The sequence below is a fragment of the Centropristis striata genome, chromosome 20 (genome assembly GCF_030273125.1).
Source record: "Centropristis striata isolate RG_2023a ecotype Rhode Island chromosome 20, C.striata_1.0, whole genome shotgun sequence".
NCBI classification, from domain to species: domain Eukaryota; kingdom Metazoa; phylum Chordata; class Actinopteri; order Perciformes; family Serranidae; genus Centropristis; species Centropristis striata.
Window position 1 is genome coordinate 11117277 of NC_081536.1, and position 21436 is coordinate 11138712.

At 37.1% G+C, this 21436-nt stretch overlaps 2 protein-coding genes across 3 annotated transcripts in view; one reads left to right on the plus strand and one right to left on the minus strand.

Annotated features, from left to right (window-relative positions):
- Positions 1–12046, minus strand: part of prim2 (DNA primase subunit 2) — a 31193-nt gene extending 19147 nt beyond the window's left edge. Inside the window, exons 1-9 of the mRNA XM_059358806.1 lie at positions 11945–12046; positions 10150–10299; positions 9937–10049; positions 8851–8933; positions 8620–8740; positions 7867–7962; positions 5443–5580; positions 1784–1851; positions 50–122 (exon numbers count right to left, since the gene is read on the minus strand). Coding sequence (XP_059214789.1) covers positions 50–122; positions 1784–1851; positions 5443–5580; positions 7867–7962; positions 8620–8740; positions 8851–8933; positions 9937–10049; positions 10150–10294 — 837 coding nt within the window. The 5' untranslated portion in view covers positions 10295–10299; positions 11945–12046. The remainder of the gene's footprint in view (positions 1–49; positions 123–1783; positions 1852–5442; positions 5581–7866; positions 7963–8619; positions 8741–8850; positions 8934–9936; positions 10050–10149; positions 10300–11944) is intronic.
- Positions 12047–13119: 1073 nt separating this feature from the next.
- Positions 13120–20894, plus strand: rab23 (RAB23, member RAS oncogene family). 2 transcript variants are annotated; one of them, XM_059359679.1, is made up of 7 exons: positions 13120–13558; positions 16301–16494; positions 16599–16684; positions 16955–17111; positions 17205–17287; positions 17579–17671; positions 17762–20894. In XM_059359679.1, the coding sequence occupies exons 2-7, from the start codon at positions 16340–16342 to the stop codon at positions 17893–17895; spliced, it is 708 nt and encodes a 235-aa protein (XP_059215662.1). In that variant the 5' UTR covers positions 13120–13558; positions 16301–16339; the 3' UTR covers positions 17896–20894. The 2 variants fall into 2 exon arrangements, with proteins under 2 accessions (XP_059215662.1, XP_059215661.1); XM_059359678.1 differs by having other exon boundaries at positions 13121–13558; positions 16261–16494.
- Positions 20895–21436: the final 542 nt, after the last annotated feature.

A 21436-nucleotide genomic window follows, 5' to 3' on the forward strand; every position in this document is an offset into this window, starting at 1 on the left:
TGGCACCTTGAAGTTGACATTTAGAGAGAAGGTGTTCAACGCAACTTACTGAATCAATTTGTTCCAAGGAGATTTTCCCAACATTCTTCTGGATGCTGTAATCCTGTCCAACATAGGCATGACTGAAAGAAGAAAAATACAAAAATATATCAGGACTGTGACAAATAGACAATGTTAATACAGTTTTAGGAGCAATCAGGGCTGCCATGAAATCTAATTATATTTGTCTTTTTGATAGAAAATATGACCTTGCTCAAAAGACTGGACATGTAAGACCGGACACAATAATTACAAAACGTAAGCAGAAAACACTCCCTGTAACTCGCTGCCAGAAATGTAAAACAGCTGAGCTGCTATCAGTAGATTTTTGGCAACCCAGTGAGTCGTGCATGGCGGTGCTTCACATCACATTGTGTTCCCCCTACCATAAAGATTAGTAAACTGCCCACTAATCTCAACAACCTGCCCACTAATCCCCATCAACAATCAGACAACATGACTTCTTCCACCCCTTTATTCATGTTCTTACTTTTATTTAAAATAAGATAAACACCCTCACTGTGTTCTGAGCTGCTCTCCTTTGCTATTGAAGATGAAATGAATGCTGCTGCTATTAAGCCACTATTTATGCAAAATCCCCTGATGTTGCTGATTAATATCAACAGTGAGCAAGTTGAAGAAAATTCCAACAACATTTGAAGGTTTTTAACTGAGAACTATACGATTTTACATCATATTGGACCATCATAATTAGTATAGATAATGGCCAAAAAGCTTAAAGACAGAGCTTGCTGTATAGGAATATAATATCATGATTTCCACACGCTTTGTCTGAACATTAATTTTTCTGGCAGTGTAAAAATCATATTCTGTTCATCAAAAGAGCCAGAAAAGCTTGCTTGTGATGATATTAACATTAGCCTATATTAGGTATAGTCTAGACTCTGGGCTGCAGCTCCAGATGTTCCAGCTGTTGGCAGCAGCTCCTGAGGAGCCGAGTGGACAGCAGCTGGCCAACCTGCCTTCCCCAGGCTGACTGACAGCAACAGTTTGCTGAACCAAAAAAGTTTCCATGTCTGCTCCATGGGAAGAAACCAACTGTGTTCTGTGTATTGATTGATTGATTTTATTCCCCTGCCCACTGCAGCGAGTGAGCGGAATATGCATTTAGTGAAACAGCAATCCGAGCCAGACTAGGAGCCTTGACCAATCAATGTACATACCGTTAATAAGTTCAAAACAAACATAAAGCGGGATATCTGTGTGATGTAAACAGCTGTCTATGCAGATTATGCTTTACTTAACACAAAATGAATAGACTTTTAGCATAAATGTGGGATTTCTCCATGAGATGTGTGTCAAATTCATCAGCTCACCATGAAAATGCACCTTGGTACAAAACAAGCCAATTATAAATCAATATATCTTAAAAACCTACTGAGGAAGAACACAGGGCACACTAATCAACAACTAACAATGCCCACCAATACAGAGATACAGTACAGTGAATAAAAAAAATGTAAGGGAAACAATCCTCATGTTGCACACTCTTAATTACCTCAAGATTCAAGACTGAACAACAGGGAGGGATGCTGTACACGTAGCCAGGCAACCCAAGTTCCCACAACATCTGGGCTCGTCTACAAGGACAGATTGGGTTCACTCAAATCAGCCACAAGCCCCCAATATTCTCTGGTGGCAAAGATCAATCCTGCTAAATCCCTTTTTTTCTACAGAGTCCTGGCAAAGTGGCTGCAAAGTTATTAATCCTGCTGCTGCTTACCTGAGGTGGTTAAGGAGCGGTTGGAGCCGTTCATCAGAGTGCACCGCTGGTAGCGAGCGGGCTGTCAACTGCGGATGAGACGGACATCACATGAGTAAAGGTAATTAGTGTTGGTCAAAAGGACGAGAACAGCCAAACGTTGCAGATTAGGTGCAAAGATTAAGTACTACAGAGAATAGTAATTAAAACACAGAGCCACAGCTTTGGAACTTAAAGCTAGAGTGTGAGGCTTTTATACAAATTAACATCAGTTGCAATCGAGGCCTTTTCCAATGAGTTCACATAATGCTGATTATCTCTGCCAGGGAAAGCTCTATTTATTTCTTAATATTCCAGTGTTGTGTTACGGTGCCACATCAAAAGTGGTGCATTTATGTCAATCGACCAAAGCTAAGGGGGTCAGCTCCCAAGCACATTCATCCCAAACAAAAAGCTTCAAAACATTACATTATGAACATTATTCCAATCAGCAAACAAGCAAGAGTCCACAGTCTGAACTCTTTCTAGGACTGTGTTGCACAAACACACACAAACTGGCTTAATATATGTTGCTCTATATTTCTGTTATTTTCTAAAATGAACATCCAATAACTGGAGTCATATGGAGACGCAGCTTTCAATTTCATGCCTTTTTAATGACACATTTTCTGCCATGTCCTCTTGTCGTCCCCAGTGGAGGAGAATAACCATTATAGTAACACAGAAACAGTCACAATGGCACAGTTACAAGAAAAATAGTTTTGGAGCATTATTCCATTCCAACAGTTAGTGGTCCGGATAATTACCAGGAAATGGGAGAGTGGCGAGACTGGACCAAGTTGCTCTGTTTATTTGTTTTTCCCTTCGTAATTTAGAAAAGATGGTCCTGTCTGTCCCATGATGGAGGGCATGTGTTAAAGCAAATCAACTACATGTTGCCGGCTATGACAACATTAGTGCAGAGGCAATGACTAGACCAAGAACAACATACAATCCGGTGTCCAATCAGGAGTTGGATAGAGAATGAATTCTACAGCCAGAGTAGTTTTCAGAATTCTTCTTCTCCTAACATGCACACAATAAACTGTCCACTGTTTGTGAGATATTGGAGCATAAAATCACAGCAGCAGGTGAAGGTTTGGTTCCTAAATTACTCTGCATGCATTCTGTGATTAATCAGATAAGAAAGTAAGAAAACTACTCTTTCAAATCAGTATTTTGTAATTCCAGTAGCCAGTTTTAGATGAGAGCACTAATTTGCCAGTACGCATTTTAGATCACTGGCTAAGCAGAGCCCACTCTTTGTCATGAACACAAGCATTACCTGCAAAGCCACTGATTTAACGTGACAAGATGGCTATATACAAGGGGCAAACAAAACAGACTTTTGTTTAAACTGTCAAATCATTTTCTATGAACAAAGCAACGAACTGCCAGTTCGATGGCGGACACAAAGAACTGCTTTGGAAAAAAGCACTCAAACTGGTGTCTCCTTTGAGAGTGCTGCTTAGTTGGGAAAAAGTGAACAAAAGAGGGACGTGTGACATACATTAGAAAGGCTGTCACCATTACCGAGTAAGTCTAGAGAGTTGGTCTCCATTAAAAACAAAAAAGAAGTTTGAATGGCACTAAGAGAGCACAGACCTCCGCCAAGGCCAATGGTGCATTCACATGCTCCTCAGATGGAGCCATATACAGAGTTGGGAAATCATTTTCTGACTTCTGTGTGTTAATGAGCTCTAATTATTTATGTGGAAACAGCATGGAAGCTACAACGAAGTGTTGTATTTTATTGCTCAGCATTTACACCTGAAATAAGTACTGAATTAACTAATATGTGACAGGTGCACGACCAATGCAGACATATAGAATCTGATAAAAATTATTCAACGCAAGCAGGTCCACTTAGGTCAAACCTGGATGAAGATTTGCATTGGTAAGGCAGCCATCTTTTCAGAGTGATCTGGTCTAATTATCATGGTTGTGTATTAACCAAAAATTAAAAGGCCAATTCTACAAATAAGACGGACACAATTATGCAAACACTGATCTAATACTGTTCACATATTTTCTACACTATACTATAAACATTTTTTTAAAGCAGTTTCATGAAGGTTGTTTTCTTCAGAAACCTATGTAAACCACATATTTCTCATGTTAAGGACAACATGGGTCTTTGTCACTATTATCACTTTTTCTGTAACACAATAAAAATAATCATGCTTAAAAATTAACTTAAGGCACAGCATTCACACTTATCTGTTGCCGATAACACATAAAATCGAAATAATTTTCTGTATATTAGAAAGGCTGACGTACCAAACAAAAGTAATGATTTGTGGGTCTTTATATTGACCGATTTGATCATTTCTTCTCTGTGGCTGCGAGTTGGCAACATTGTAGAGCTCTTGCACTTTAATAATAGAAAAGGACTATTCATAAACCATACAGTGTACCGCCTATGGTTGTTGAGCAGGTTTGTTCCTGTTCTACAGTCAGGACCCCACTCCTCGATGCAATTGAACCTTGGCTGTCTGCTCACATGTATTATAAAAAAAAGCCCTCTGGACCCCAAAACACCATGTTCCATGGCCCTCAGGGCATTCAATGCAAAGCACGAGCACGCCGCTACCGCGCCTTCACAGGCCCAAACATCATGCTCGTAGGGATAATGAGAACTTTCATACTAGCTGTCCCCAGTCTTCCCTCCAGACATTTTATGTCATGTGTGCATATTTATTCTCCTGATTTGAACTCTGCATTTCTCCAGTTTACCTCAGGGCACTGAAGGGAACAACCACAGATGCAATTTAAGAATTCGCCTTATGGAAGTGAACTTTCTGTATGCACAAAACTTATCTGCATAAATGCATAGTGTTGAAATTAGTCAGAAAGGCGTTTGTTAAAAATCCATCCAGATCTAGAGATCAACAGCTATAGATGTAGGTAGTAGAGGTGGGGGGAAATCGATACAGCATAGTATCGCAATATTTTGCGTGGCTAAATTAAATCGATTCATGCCAAGTATCAATATTAAGCGTTCCTATGGCCGTCGGTATTTTCTCGGTTTTTGTTTTTTCACTTTTAGGAATATACTGGAGATACTGGTAACATATGAAACTAGAAGATCTAAGGAGGCACTATGTGCACCAGGATATCGAGTCAGGAAGTTGTCAAAATAACACTGCAAAGTTTGGCTTTTTTAATGTTTCATTCAAAAAATTCACAGCAGTGAAGCTTAAAGTTGAGGAAAGTTTGAGAAAATGCTGCAGTTGTTGTCGTCCATAAATGTTTGATATCAGTTAAGTTCAGTTTGACTGAATACTTTGTTGGTCAGTCTGTGGGTTTGACTCTCATTGTGGAGAAATGAAAAGACCGAAGTGAGGTGATTGAATTGAATTTTGTGGAAACAAAATGCAGTTAAACAGTTAAATCGCAATCTATTGTATCACAATACTCACCATATCGCAAAATGTGTAAAATCAACTCAAGTTTCAGGATAAAATCGTGTTGTGGGGCCTCTGGTGATTCCCATCTCTAGTAGGTAGGTTGATATAGATCTCATGATGAACTACAGTAAAGTACACCTTAAGTTGTCATATTTCCCTCAGCCACAAATCCTCATTTCTCTTTGAGCTTCCGGTAATATTACAGAAAAGTAAGAAGCTGCAAATACTTACTGCGAGAGCTTTAGACAGCCTGGTACGGAAGTCGTTGAGAACAATGGTGACGATGTCCTGGTGAGGGATGTACACGTAGCCTGCTTTGAGGTACACTTTCCTTGTTCGCACTAGATCCAGGGCGTCTTGAAATGGAACCTATCAAATAAACCCAAAAGAGTTTAAATAATGAATGCTTTCAAAAGACAAAGCTGTTAATATTCTGTTTGCATGAATGGTGAGTGTCAGAATGCCAACCCTTTGCCCTTCATAATTCTGGCTGTTATACAAGGATTTATACTTATTCTAGTGATGTTCAATAAAAGGGAGTGTGATGATTTACATGCCCTCAACGAACAAAACTGTCAGCAAAAAGTCGAAAATGTAAATTTTAAAGTCAAGTAGCAGGCCATGACATTTTCCTGCCCCGGCATTTTTAACTGGAGACTTAAATCTATTCAGCTGTGAGAGGATATAAAGGTGATCTGTCAATCAGCCAATTATTTTTCAGGCTGTCCATTCATACGGATTGAAGAGATTTCTCCATTATGTTAACATTCAGTGATTCAACAAAATTATGTCCAAATATTTCTTTAGAAGGATTGTGAGGGTACTCTGTGCACTCAGAGTGGAAAGTCTACATTTTGGAGAACACGAATTCTCCAATAAGTTGATTTAAACTGCCTTAGGGACCAATATTTGCTCATTTATATCATATTATAAGTCAGTCTGTCTCCATCTGACAGAATATTGGACCTGAAGGTAGGGAAGCAGAAGGGAAGAAAAAAAATAAATGGGAAGATAAATCAGTATAATCAATGTTTTATTCTTGAATAACAGGCTGGGCAGTTCACTGCCCTGCTCGCCTGGTACACTGGGGCAGGTTAGGATTACACAGCATGGCTGAAAGTAATGAGAAAGCCTGTGTTGTAATCAGCCCAAGTCTTATATTGGACAAAAGGCACAAGTCACTTCAATCCAAATCCAAAGCTGTGGATTTACAACACTTCAGTTCTTGCCAAAAGGATACAAGTTTTTCTGCAATTTCAAAATAATGCCCTTGAAAAGTTTTGCTTGGATGTGTGGTTCATTTTCTGTAAATTCTACCAATCTTGTTTGACACTATAAGGCCGCATTCACATTCAATCAGGCGGTGCTTGTGTTTCGCCGAAGGGTGTGCGTATGTAGACACGGGGTTAATTTATCCAAGAGACCATCTGACCTGTTGTACATTAGTTTGAAATGCCATTAAAGGCCTATTCAGAGAAGTATTTAGTACTGCACCTCCATGAAGCTGAGGGACTCACAAGAGACGGATTTAAATAGGAAAGTCAAAAGTTGCAGAGGCAGAGATATTTTTAGCTCCTAGTTTGAGTCTAGCTCCAAATACACTGCATCTTACATTTTCCATAATGCACCTCAAAAGAACCTTTTGTTAGGCTTTCCCTGGCTGCTAAACACATCAACTTCAAATTTTAAACTCCACACATGCAGTGAGTAACGCAACCTCCCTGTTAAAATTCTCAACACTGTCGACTTCATCAGGGATATTTTTAAACTCTGGGACATTTAATCTAAAATGTATATTTTTTATTTAATTAAAAAGAATCCTTGCTTTCTGGACTCAAATGAACCATTTTATGTTGTGTCAAACTAATCGTAAGATCAAATAATAATATCACCATTTGCACACCATAAATATAACATCGAATTCATTGTAAAAGGATTGATCATTTATGGATAATTTTACATTCATAAATGCAGAATAACAAAAGACACATTATATAAACTTGCCAGAGTAGCGTATTAATAGACTCATGGGGGAAAACTGCAACTTTTAATAGTAAATTTAAAAAAATCTCTTTGAATGTAATAACAGAAGCGAGAATCGCTTTTACAGAATAAAAATGATTACTGTCAACTTTCAGTATGTGGAGTGTTTCTGTAAAAAAAAATTAAGTAAAAATATTAGACAGTTTAAAATACGTATAAAGAAATTATTTTTGCAAGGTACAGAAATGAGGAAGGGGAATAGAAAGCATGATAAAGGTGATACTATTGTTATCAAGTTTTGTTTTATATTGATTATTTTTCTCTCTCTTCTGACTTTACTAAGGGGTGGGGCTAGACAAGCATGTTGCTTCTCCTTAGTCCTTTACGGACATACACAGTCTGTGTATTATTTACTGTTTTGTTATTGTTGTGTGTGTGTGTGTGTGTATATATATTATGTTCAGAATAAATAAAGAAAAACAAACAAAGCTAGTAACATGAATATTGTAATTTTGTTATGAAAGTTCTTACATTTATAATACAAAAAAGTTAGTAGTATTATGTCATGATAGCTTGGAATATAAATTGTAGAATAAATAATGTGTTTTATGGAGGGATAAGCACCCAACATTGTTAGTGGTCTCAATGAAAAGAGAGAGATAAGTAACTCACTTTGTAGAAGTCCTGATCCTCCACAGTGATTCCACTGAGGCCGTAACTGGAGCTGACAAGTTTGTCCTGCAGAGCCTTCTTCTCCTCGACACTAATCTGAGAAGTTATTGATGAGAAAGATGAATTTCAGTGACGAGCTGCTCAGGCAGAACTGTGTCAGTGTTAATACATTGAAGGCTGAGGAACATGGAAACCAAACATCATTTATCAGATGAATGCACCGTTTTCGTCCTTGCTTGACACATTAAGTGTCTGTTGAATTATTAAATTGTTTTCCCATTTTTCCCTAAAGTATTCACCTCCATTTTGACAAAAACCTGCTTTCCTGTGGGTAAAAGTGGGTAATAAAATGTACTTATAGACAAACTAAACACACTTCTATAATTGATATTTAATTGTGATTACTGTAAATAAATTAATACTGATCACAAATTCATATTTTACCACAATACAAGAAAATGTACTTTTTAAATCACCATTCAAGGCAACCCTTAACTGTCATGGGTCCCGTTACAATGATCAAACAGCGCCATCTAGTGAAAAGACAGCTAAGCACAAATGTTACTTTGGCTAGCTCCTTTTTAAGGTTTTCTCTTTCCTAATATCTACTTTGAAGGCTTATAAATAAATGCATATTCTACGGGCACTTTCAGATCACTTCACAAGCCTTTACACTCACAGATATGGCCAATAACATTACTGGAGGTGAAAGGAAGTGTACTAGAGTAAGTAGAAAATAGGCTTAAAACTTACCGTGTCGTACTGCAGATTATTTCTGTGAAGAAATTCCAGCTTTTGTTTTGGATGCAGGTCACTGAAGCGGTAGCGGAAAAGATCGACTTCCTGTTGTATAAACCAGCGTCTCAGATCCTCCCTTTAAGATGTGGTTGGAAATAAATGTTTAATCAGTCGCAGTTATATGCATTGCCATGGCATTTTTATTATTATTTGTCAACAAACTTTCTACCGGGACTACACACTTACGTTTGGCAGTAGGCAAGTCTGAGAATGAAGTGAGAGATGTGGTCCTTTCTTCGTTTCTCATATTCACTGTGTCCACTCTGAGACTGAGGAAGAACAGTATTTAGTGAAATATTTGTTTTCATTACTAACTTGATGACATCTTCATACATGTTGTTGTACTGTTGGGTAAGACTTTAGTTGCAAGATACAATCAAAATAGCATATTTTAAAGGAGTTTTCCTCATGTGGTGATAAGGCACATATCATAATACAGCAGTTACTTTATACTGCCATACATTCCAAGGCAATATGTTGTGATTATAAAATATAATTTTAGGATATCTGCCTTAGCATAAAGAAAACGTGAATTATATCTGAGCAAAAAGTTGACTTTGTTATGCAATCAGAACAGTGAGATCTGCATTTGCATTCATCAGAGTCCCTGCAACATCTAACATCATAATACTTTTTGTGCAATCTGTCTGCAATAAAATTTTCCATGTAGACAATTAAGTATCGCAACATTATGTATTGCATACTTTTTTTTACTACACTCATGTTTACAATAATTCTATGCTATAATCCAAATTTTAAGGGTGCAGTTAGTCAGTTTACAGCTTCAGCACACCACTTTCTACCTCAGTGATCGCCTGGTTTGTGTTTTGATATTTCCCAGATACAAAAAATGATTGTTAACATAAATGTTTCATATCTTTAAAACTGCCTTTCACACCCTCTCCATAAATCATTTTATGTATTTTTGTTTTGTCTGCTGGTCAGCTGCACTATTCGGAAATATTCTCATGGTCTCAAAATGCTAGCAGGTCAATCTGACCTTGCTTGTAGCTGTATCATCAATATCAAATGTTAAGCCAAAACAGGCTTGAGCAACACTCAGTTCCCAGTTTACTTGGTGTACCCAATAAACTGAGTACACCAAGTAAACTGGCAACTATGTTTCATTTCAGGCGACCACAAACACAGTGAAGTGTGTACAGTGTGCAGCAATAACTTCCTACACATGTGAAAGATCAGTGCAGAGTGCTTCATGGTGACATTCCAGTCAACAGCTGGTAAATGCTCATGGAAATATCACTTTGTACTCACAGCATCGGCTCTGTAAAGAAAGTTCAGCGCTTTTAACTCGTACTCCAGTTTCTTCATGTAGTTCTCTGACTGTTTCACATAGCTCACTCCCACATTCTCAATGGTCTTCAGCACTGCAGTGGCATTAAAAGAATATTTTGTAAATATTAGAGAAACAGCAGCTGAGAACACGCTGTTTACAGCACAAATCATGGCATCAGAGCAGGGTCTTACATTTCAGGCGATCAACAGCAAATGCCTCAAACTCAGTAAGAGAGATGTTTTCAAGAGGAGGCTGCCCGTAGAACTGCAGGGGATGTGCATACAGCTCCACCTGAGAGTTGGTGTTGAGCTTCTTTCTTCTGCTGGAAAACTGCATAGTTCCTGAAGGAATATTAACAAGAACACATCACAAAAGGTGCTGGCATATTTAATGCAACTGCAATTTATATTTTTTATAATGCACAAACAGCACAAACCAGCCTGGGCTTCAATACAAATGCATGACAATGATTCTGCAATGTGACCTGCTTTCAAACTGTGCAGAAGTGGCACCCTACAGTCTAACTTGTGCCTCTATAATATAGGCAGCAGATTATATTACCACAAATCATAGTCCAACTGTTACACATAATGGAAGGGTGAAGAGAGACAATATTCATGCAAAAAGCATTTTCTCCCAGTGAAAATGTGTTTATATCTGCATTAACATAGCTAGAAAAAGCTATCTACATTAGACTAAGTGTTTTGGGAATCAATACAGTATCACAAAACATAATTTTGCGCTAGTATCAAATATTCTCTCACACCCTTAGTGTATGGCATACTTTTACTAGTCATGTTTACAATACCTGTATGCCATATTCCATACATTTGGGGTGTAGTAGTTCAGCTTTATTTTGGTTTGGTTTATTTGGTTAGACTTGGTAATGTCTAAGTTATTATGAAGTTGATTCCATGAGAGATACATAATCTCATCACACTGTTAAAATAATCGCCTAAGTCATTTTTTGTCAAAATATTTTTTTTGCCTAAATCATCTCCTCAGGACGCCGGCCACCTATGGTGAAATCGCCTACATCCTCAGTTGATCAGATCATGTGATTTTACCCCTTTAAGATCATCACTTCTTTGACAATTTGCTACATTCATAGGCATCAGATAAGAATCCAGCAAAGAAGAGCTAGAGGGAGTTAACAGTTTAGTTCATCAGTGTTTTATTGTTGACACTAATATTGGTAACACTTTACTCTAAGGTGTCTACATAAGAGTGACATGAGTGTGTCATAAATATGACATGGGATGTGTCATGAACATTAGTGACACTTTGAAGTAACATTAATGCTCATGATACATGTCATGTCATGTTTCTGACAGGCTTGTGTGACTCTTATGTAGACACCTTCAAAATAAAGTGTTACCATATCTTGCTTAAGTCACAAAGGCATGTTCAAAAAATTGCCTAAGTCATTTATTTCTCTTAAGTTACATAATTTACACACAGTGTTATTATTATGCCAATAGCCATCCTTTGTGACATCCTTTTTGAGTGAAATGATCAATAAATGTCATATGTTACACTTTTGGTGAAGTTTTTTGTGTTTCCTGAAAAAAATTAGTGAAGCGATTATTTTAACAGGGTGACGATCTGTCGAGGCAACAGTGAGTCCACTAAAAAGACAAGTGGCCTGACCAGATCATACGAGCAAACTATTATTATGCTCCATTAAGACCAACTTGACTAAATAAGTGTTATCGCTCTATACCATAAAATCAGACGCAGCTTGGATTATCCTGTAACAAAGACAGTTTCGCTAAAGCTAACAATACTGTATCATTAGCTCTAAATTAGTCACAACAATACATATGTCAAGCACAGAATAGCAACGTCTGGTGGCGGAATATGCTAGCTAACAGAGTAAACTAACATGGAAACTGGGTCGAAGACGAGCAACTTCTACAACAAACTCGGCCTTTGACATAGGAAAAGTACTAGAACATTTAAATGTTTATATTGTCATTACATTACCGATTAGACGACGGAGGTGCTTCTTTGCTGCTCAATCCCGCCAAACAAAGTGGGTTGTTCAACTAACGCGGGTACATGATGACGATTTCAGACAAACCAGGAAGAGAAACCCTGTCGTCACTATGTGGGCGCTCGTTTAGTTGTTCCGCCCGTCCCGCCGCGTCTCTCCCGTTGATGATGAAAAGTTAAGACACTAAAACTAAATAATTCACCAGTATGACGCTAATCAAGTAGCTGTGTCATCGGATATTTAAATTAAGTCATGGCTTATAGCACAGCATATATGGTTTATATGTTTTATATTTTGTGCCAGACACAGTGCCACTTTTAGGACTACTTTTTCTTTTCCCTGTCGACCTTGGTGAAACCGGAGCGTTTGGGGGCATCTGTAAAACATAACAAGCGCACCCAGAACACGGGTTCTCCCCATACTCTGAACCCCTAAAATAGCAAATTCATTAAATGCATGGTTTATGCAGGAAAATTACAGAAGCTTTGTACTTGTATAAAAGGTTAATTTTATCTTATCTTATCTTACCTTATCTTATATCAACTTACTTTATCTTATCTATAATTCAGTTTAATTTCGAATTATGATTTGGGTTAATAACTATGATGAGCTTGCTATATGATCATTATATGATCATATCGTTACTAGGTCTTTTAAAAAAAATAATTTTGTGTCTTTTTAAGTAATTTTGTGTATTTTTTGTCATTTGGTGTATTTTTGGGTCATTTTGTGTGTTATTTAGTAATTTGGTGTATTTTTGGTCATTTTGTGTCTTTTTGGGGTAATGTTGTGTATTTTTTTTAAATAATTTTGTGTCTTTTTGTTAATTCTTTGTCATTTTTGGTCATTTTGTTTCTTTTTTAAGTAATTTTTTTTCTGTCATTTTGTGTCTTTTTTGGAAATATTGTGTCTTTTTTAAGTACTTTAATTTTTTTCTGTCATTTTGTGTCCTTTCCTAGTAATTTTGTGTCTTTTTTTGGTCATTTTGATACTGCCTCCAGCGGCCCCCAGGTAATTTGAGTTTGAGACCCCTGATCTAGAACATTAAAATGCATTAATACCTTATTTATACAGTCTATGATTAATACATTGACAATAATTCTTATCATCAGATAAATATTAATTCGACTAACACCGCTCACCAGTTGGTGGCAGTAATTCGACACTTCGTCAGAAACACATCATCAAGTCACAGTAGAAGAAGACTTTCTCCGCTGCTTAGCAACAAACATTAGTGAGCTAGCCAGTTGCCTGGTTTATGCGCAACGTAGTTAGCAAGAAGGAAGGTCCGCTGATAGATAGCAATGCATTTTCATCCCGTGTAAATGCCACCGACTTTACTAATTTGTCGACGTCAATTAAAATTCTCTTGCCTTTTAAAGAAGAGAACACTCGGGCAGTGCAGTTAATAGCTAGGTACCATAACCGGACGGGGCAGAAGGTTCTTTTCACTAGAAAAAGTGGCTAAGCTTAGCTAGGTAACCTTAGCGTCTCCTCCTTCCACAGAGACGAGCAGAGGGCGGCTGGAGATATGTGATTGTAGGTTAGCTGGCTGTTTAGCTCAACTAATGTTGGCGGACACCGGATGAGTTGTGATTTTACAGGTAAGAAATTGCCCACTCTATGTATTGGTTTTCTAGCATTACACCAGCACAGTCAGTCTGTCAGTCAGCTATTATAACGGGCTTACCAGCAGCAGCTTGGATCCCCGAGGAGCCTCCTGCCAGCTATTCAACAGGTCACATCTTGACCTGACTAAAGCAAGGGATTCTGATTAGAGGAGATAAAGCAGAATTGAAAGTTGACTGAATATTTAATTCTCCTCCCAGACTTGGAAATACCACATACAGTAAATTTCAACAGAAAGGAGTAGTTACATTATAATATACAGTATGTGTTTTCTCTTTGTCCTAAACGATTGGCTTTTATGGTGCCCCACCTTGAGGCTTGGGTAAAGTAATGGTGAGTATGTAAAGATGACTCACTCCAGAAGGGGAGCTGCTCTCTTACGTACTTCTGATAGTTCATCTATTTGAATTATAAAGTAAAATAGAGCTATATATTTTGGGTTCTCTGCCATGGCTCTAAAATATGTATAGTATGAATGAGTATCAGTAATGATCTCATTGTAGGCAGCTTTCAGCACTGCCAGGCTGGCAACCAGGCATCAGCTTTTGGTTGTTCATAACTAAAAATATGCTTGCCATTTTATTTCTGCTCTTGTACAGTTGCTCCAAAAATTGTGAGACATAAAAGAATAAATGCTTCATTGCAGTAACCACACAAAATTCTTTATTAGTTTTTTATGTAATATATAACACAATATGAATCTCAAGTGTTACCAGTTCCTCAATCAATTCCTGCTATACAAATACCACTACATTTCTGCTGTCCCTATTTTCATATGATGAAAGTTATTGCCACTGATGGCAACCAAAAGCTAAGAGCTGGTTGCTAATTTCTCCAAATGTTGCCAATGGCAACCTAGCAACTGTTAATGTAGAAAAATATATACAGTAGAAAGGATAGTTGTCTGTGCAGGTATGGAAGCTCACTTTAGTTTAAATGTCTGATTGGTGTTAATAATAGTGGAGTTGATGTAATGGGAAGTCAAACTGGCACTCTTAGATATTTTAGACAATATTTTGTGGTAAATCAGATATTTTCTAACTTTTTTTTTTACATTAAACCAAACTTAGTGTTGCATATTCAAGATATTCAACATGATTACAGTGATAGACAATAAATTATCATTAACATTTATTACTCAACCCTATTATTGATGTAAAAACATGCAATTTTAAATGTAATTGTCAATCATTGTCTGATATTGCAGATATATTTAAGACTTTTCTCCAAATATAGATGATGTGTATTGTGGTTTACTGATGGTGACACTAAGCAACATCTTACAGAGGGTGCACAGCCAGCTTCATAACCCCACTTTGATTCAGTTTCTATGACCCTAAATCAAACTTAAGCAACACATCTAGAAACGTAACCTGGCTTGTAAATCAAACTTGGAAGAAAATAGGGAGTCTTGAGTCTTCACTGAACATGACTTTGTTCAGTTTAAGAGTTTGTGAAGGTGAAATCTAATCCCAAGTTTTCCCAAGTTTTGATGTGTTCAAAAAAGAGCAGGCTGTTTATTTTAAGCCATGTTTTGCCAGTATGTTATAACTGCTGCGTCATACAGCTCAATTATAGATGATGAATAATATCATTGACTGCAATACAGATTGTGACTCAAATCCAGACAGGCTGTTGGACGCCACAGTCACACAGTAGGTTGTCAGTATCCGCTGGGAACAGCTTTCTCACAATATGTTGTTTAGCATTGCACTCAGCAGCTACAGGCATAGAGTTATAACTGTGGAAGACCCAGTTGCTATGTGAAGTCTGCTGCTCTCAGTGCTAATGGAAGAATAAACACATCGCACAGTCGCTGCAAACATGTTCCTTGTAAAATTTACAACAGTTAGTTCAATGTGAGCACACATATTAGTTTAAAGGACTATTACAGTCAGTGTGTATTTAAAGCCCTTTACCAGATTGCACTCCCTGACTATTGGCAAAACCTTTCGAAGCAATTACTTTAGCTCAGGTAGTTTGAAATTGTATCATTATTTTTTACATATGTATAGTAAAAAGATGAATTGAAAAATAAGATTAATAAATAATAAAAAGTTGTTGATGCAGCCCTAGTAACTTGTTATAAAGATACCGTATCTTCAACATTTTTGGTTGCACTGGACAAGAAATATGTTTTTTGTTATTGTCTGATCTGACTGATTCATGTGCTATTAAGTCATTTAGCCTAATAAATGTTGACAGCCACCTTTATCTTACAATTTAATTAGAACTTTAAGGTGGAAAAAATCCTATTTTAGGATGCATTAAACTAGTCATGTTATAACCACTAATCTGTAATATAGTTAGTCCATCATAATCATATTGGTGCATAGGAACTATTTTATATTCACAGCTTAGTAATGTTTTGTTGGCAAATTTGAGCCATTGTTTTGTAGGTGCAAAGATCTCACTCTTGTGGTTCAGCTTGCAGTCTAATAAAAGCTAAAGTGTCGAGATGCAAGGAAGGAGTTGGTTTGTAACTGTCTCAAGTGACAGACTCTCATTTACAATTAAAACATAAAGTCTTTTTTTTTCACTTTACAGCTTCAAATGCTAACCAGCTCAGGATGGGTTAAATCATAAGAGAATATTTGGGTTGCACTTAGGTTGCTGTTTGTCTGGGTGTGTTTAACTTCTATCTAAACATATCATCTGGTAATGTTTTGACTCTTAGGTGGTATATGTGTCCGTGTCGCATCACTGAAACTCCCCAGGCAGAGTGGAACTGAGTAAACCAGCCAGACGTCGCCACCATGTTGGAGGAGGACATGGAAGTGGCCATCAAGGTGGTCGTGGTCGGCAACGGAGCTGTTGGCAAGTCCAGTATGATCCAACGCTACTGCAAGGGCATCTTCACTAAGGACTACAAAAAGACCATTGGAGTAGACTTCCTGGAAAGGCAGATAGTGTAAGCAGCTTGTTACACAGAAGATTACATGCCTCGTTCGATGATAAAATTCAAATATATGTTTAATATTATGCTTTGCCTCATCTCTTGCTCCCTTTTTTCAGTGTAAATGACGAAGAAGTCCGACTAATGCTGTGGGACACCGCTGGGCAGGAGGAGTTTGATGCTATTACTAAGGCCTACTACCGTGGTAAGACCACACCACCACATTGACAAATACAACACTGCTGCTTTGGGTCATTGACCTCTCTGACCGCTGAAGTGAAGTTTAGATTTGTCACAGATTTCGTGGTTTAATGGCCGCACAGCATTCAACCAAAGCATATGGCCATCTAACGCTGCAAACATTTCCTTGAGCTAAAAGTGAATCTCCAGTGAAGCGTTATTACGTCCTCCAGGGAGATGCGTGATGTATCATATTTAAGTCATTGTTGTGTTTGTGTGTTTTCTTGCATTCCAGGTGCCCAAGCATGCGTGCTAGTCTTCTCCACCACAGACAGGGAATCATTTCAGGCTATTGACAGCTGGAGGGAGAAGGTGGAGGCTGAGGTTGGAGATATTCCCACAGTTCTAGTACAGAACAAAATTGACCTCCTGGAAGAGACCGTTATAAAAAAGTAAGTAGTATTTTTTTTTTAAACAGTAAAGAATTGAATGTTAAGGACAAATTGTAATGTCTATAAATTGTATTTTCTTTACTTGCATTGCAGCGAGGAGGCAGAAGGTTTAGCTAAAAGGCTCAAGCTGAGATTTTATCGAGCTTCAGTAAAAGAGGACCTCAATGTCAACGAAGGTGGGTAACTGAAAGAGTTAATAACCAACGCTGTGTGACCGCTCAGCGTGATTCCAGTTGTTTAGTCTTTTTACTTGATTCCTCTGGTCTACCTTCAGGTTGAATGCACTTATTGTAAGTCGCTTTGGACAAAAGCGTCTGCTAAATGACATGTAATGTAATGTAATGTAGTCGCCAGATAATGAAAAGATATCCTACATATGTTGAACTTGCGTCTTAGTACAGTGTCCTGGTCTAATGCAAGTAAACAGTCTCTAAAAGTAAATATCAATATTTCTGCTCTCTTTTTAGTTTTTAAGTACTTAGCTGAGAAGTATCTTCAGCGACTCAAGCAGCAAACAGCAGAGGAGACAGAGGTGCTCCATACAACAAGCAATAAAATAGGTGAGGAGTCTTTCTGTTCATCACCTATTCATGTTAAGTTATATTGCTCTAATAGAGTGACATTACTCATAAATTGTGTTTTTTCCAAAGGTGTTTTTAATACCACAAGTAGTAATGTCTGCAACCAGAGCTCCAGCAACGGCAGAGAAGTCATCACTTTGCGACCTAACAAACAAAGGACCAAGAAGAGTAAAAATCCTTTTGGAAGCTGCAGCGTACTCTAGATAAAATAATTTTTAATTTAGTGACTGACTGACTATAGTTTCCAAGACTAAATTGGTCGTTGTATTTTGTGGAGGTAGCCACATTTAGAGACCAAAGCCTAAACAGACTGGAAAATACTTCTCTATACTACCTTAATAACCTGATGTTTAGTCTGTGACCTAAGTTGTTTCCCCACATTGATGGTTGAATTTTCTTTGATTCAGCCATGGATCTCCATCAGTGATCTGCGCACAAACCCTGTCCTTGTGGTTGCCTTAAGTAATAGAAACAGCTGCAGCTACAATGCATGTATGTTGTTTAGATATGACTTGACATACAACCCTCTAATCAAAATATGTAACAGCAAAGGTTGCACTCTTATTCTGTGAAAACTCCCGTATATGATTTTTACAGTCATCTATTCCTGTGTCTGACATTTCAGCTGTGCAATATGTTTGCATGTATTGTAGAAGATACACAGATAGTTTTGTACCATAATTTCATAAGCATAATATGGTTCAAACTTTACTGTTTATTGCGGACAAAACACTATGAAATCGAGAGTTAATTCTCTGTGCAGAAGTATTTTTGTACGAATCACATCAGTGTTGAGTGATATTTTCACTTAAGTGTTGACATAGTGCCAAATTTCCTCTTTTTGAGCTGTAGTTAATGAACACTGCAGTGATATTGATGTAAGATGAAATGAATAGAATGTGCTTTTATGTATAACCAAAAATCAATAACTATTGACACAAAATAGTCTTCTATATGTTTGCTTACACTCCGTTTATTTAAGGATTTGTTAAAGGTACACTATGCAGGATATTTTTTTAAAAAAAGCAATGTATACTCACACAATAACAACCCCTTACCTCCCATCACTTATGACCTACTGGAAGTGTGTGGAGGTGTCTGTTTCTAGAGACCCTGTCCTCTATCTGCATTTTCTCTTTTTATTTTGCTGTGTTTGGGACATTTCTGGGTGTCACCCTTTGAGCATAAAGCTACAAAACTAGCGGACACAAAAAAAACAAATAGAGCAAGGTGAAATGCCATCCGGACAAACCTCGTTCTTTAGAGTGAATTATTAGTTTGTTTTCACTTTTGTCGAGCTGGGGAGGAGGGGCCAATTTTGAATGTCAACAAACAGTAAGCGCAATTCCTGCATAGTATGCTTTTAATTAAATTAATTGACTTTCACAAAGTGTAGGACTTTTGTGATGCAAAAAAATTAGTTAAAGTCACAATCAGTTGTAACACAATGTTTTTTGATTGCAGTTCACATTTGACATATTTATCAGTGCTTTTCTTTAACTTTGGTACAGCTTTGAGTAACTCATTGGATGTATTCAGATTTCACTATATTTCTAACACTTAAAACACTAAACATGGTACAAGATTTTATTTTTTGGTTTGGCTTCTGTAGTATCTAATCAATTTCTACTTTGTAAATATTCATATCATATCGGAAGTGTCTGTCCCTGTGGTTTGGAGCTTTCAGCAGAATGTAAACCCTGATTCTCTGAAGGTACATACAGCTGACCACCAGGGTGTATCAGGATTTTGCTTGTGTGTGCCTGAATATGCAAGAAAATTCAGTTTCTTTTCACTACATGAGGGTACTCTAAAAAGATGTCTGGGGCTGCAACTAACAATTATTTTCATTATCAATTCATCTGCCATTATTCGCTATATAAATAGATTATTTCATCATAAAATCCCACAAAATAAAATGAAAAAATGAAAAAAAAAAACACCCACCTGTTTGTCAAAGACCAAGGTGATGTCTCTAAATGTCTTGTCAGTCCAAAACCCAAAGATACTCATTTTAATATAATATGAAAAAAGCAGGAAATCACCATATTTGAGTGGCAGAAATATTTGAATGATTTTGAATGAATTTTATGATTAATTGATTATCAGAGTAATTGGTGGTTATTTTTCTGTAAATCGATTAGTGGAATAGTTATTGCAGCTCTAAAGATCTCTCAAACTAATGCTCAGTTCTAAATACAGACAGCTGTGAACTGTATGTTACTGCCTTGTCTTCATTAAGCCTTTTTACATTTGTTTTTTTAAACTCATTATCTGGGAGACACTGGTTTACTAAGCACAAATATATATGTGGAAAAGTCTCCTTTCTGAAATGATTATCATTTCCTTATTAGTATTTAACATGCAATTATAGGATACATAAGACATCTGGGAATACACGTGCATGCACATTTTTGTCTTTTTAAAATGTTTTGTAACAGTTCTAAGATCTCTGTTGGAAGCTTTTCCCAGAAATGAACTTAACTCTCAAGATGTTCAGATAGGACTGTTGTGAAAAACCCAACAGGTGCTTAAAACTTGTTCCACTTTTACCATTGGTACTTAGGTTGTGTCACATTTCAAGCTTTCTCATTTGGTTGTCTGTAAACAGTGCTGTTTTGAAAAAAAAAGTGGCATAATTGTAATGCATGCCTTTTTTCCACATCAGTGAATGTTGAACCATGGTTGCAATGCCACAATGCCTTGTCCTTGTTTACATTCTCCCTCATTGATCATAAGTAAGCATTATAATCGCTACTCTTGCTGTTTGTTTAAATTGCCTGCACAGTAAACCTGTTACTACTTTTTTTCACAAGCTTTCTCATATTTGTAACGTGTTTACTTTGCTTTTTGATTGAATGGATTTAGCGCACTTTATCATTAAGATGGCATATAATCTTAACGAACCATAAGGTAAAACTAACCATACTTATGTGCTGTCACTCAGGTGTTGTAATGATCTTTGTGTCTTAACTGTACTACTTTTTTCGCACGCCTCATGATTCAGTTCCAAACATTTAGATAGGAAAAAAACATGTATGCTTTCACACTGACAAAAACAACACTTATTGTTGGATTTTTGTTTTTAATAGTACAAAATGTATCACAATTTTAAGTGTGCCACACAGCTGCACCTGATGTTTTGTTTTGGGGGTAAGTTGATGGTAATCTGACATAAATAAAATTTTACTTTTTTCTTGGGCATCCAGTGTATCATTTTAAATAACATTTTCTCAATGGCTCATGGGAAAGAACTGTCCCAAGTTTGATGTTACTGTTTAATGTTTGAGTAACTGTTTCTAGCATATGCACCATTTCTTGTTTTGACTGCAACACATAGGAAGTTTTTCTCCTCTGTAACTTGGGCATTTTTTTGGATCATTAAAATTCTTTCAACAAGTTTTCATCATTGGGTGGCACAAATTTTGTGTGCAAAATTTGGTGCAGGTCAGACTCCGTGCCTTGAAGGAGTTCCAAAAAAGTAGATTTAGCATTGTTCACGGTTTTGCAAAAAGCAAAACGACTAAAATAAAGTGTTATTGTATCTAATATCCTAACCAGATATTATGGCCAAGTGTACCGGATAAACTGGCCAATTGTACCTAATAATTTGGCCAGGTGTACCCAATGTTTTGGCCAGGTATACCTAATATTTTGGCCAGGTGATGAGAAACTAAGTCATTATTATGAGATACAATTATTTATTTTTAATTTTGAGATACTAAGTAATTAGCAAAGTTAACA

What these genes read in the sequence shown, in the direction of transcription:
- rab23 (XM_059359679.1), top strand. Translation starts at nt 16,340, where the DNA reads ATGTTGGAGGAGGACATGGAAGTGGCCATCAAGGTGGTCGTGGTCGGC. An exon ending in TACTAAGGCCTACTACCGTG is followed by an intron (nt 16,685 to 16,954) that starts GTAAGACCACAC and finishes CTTGCATTCCAG; the next exon opens with GTGCCCAAGCATGCGTGCTA. An exon ending in GGACCTCAATGTCAACGAAG is followed by an intron (nt 17,288 to 17,578) that starts GTGGGTAACTGA and finishes CTCTCTTTTTAG; the next exon opens with TTTTTAAGTACTTAGCTGAG.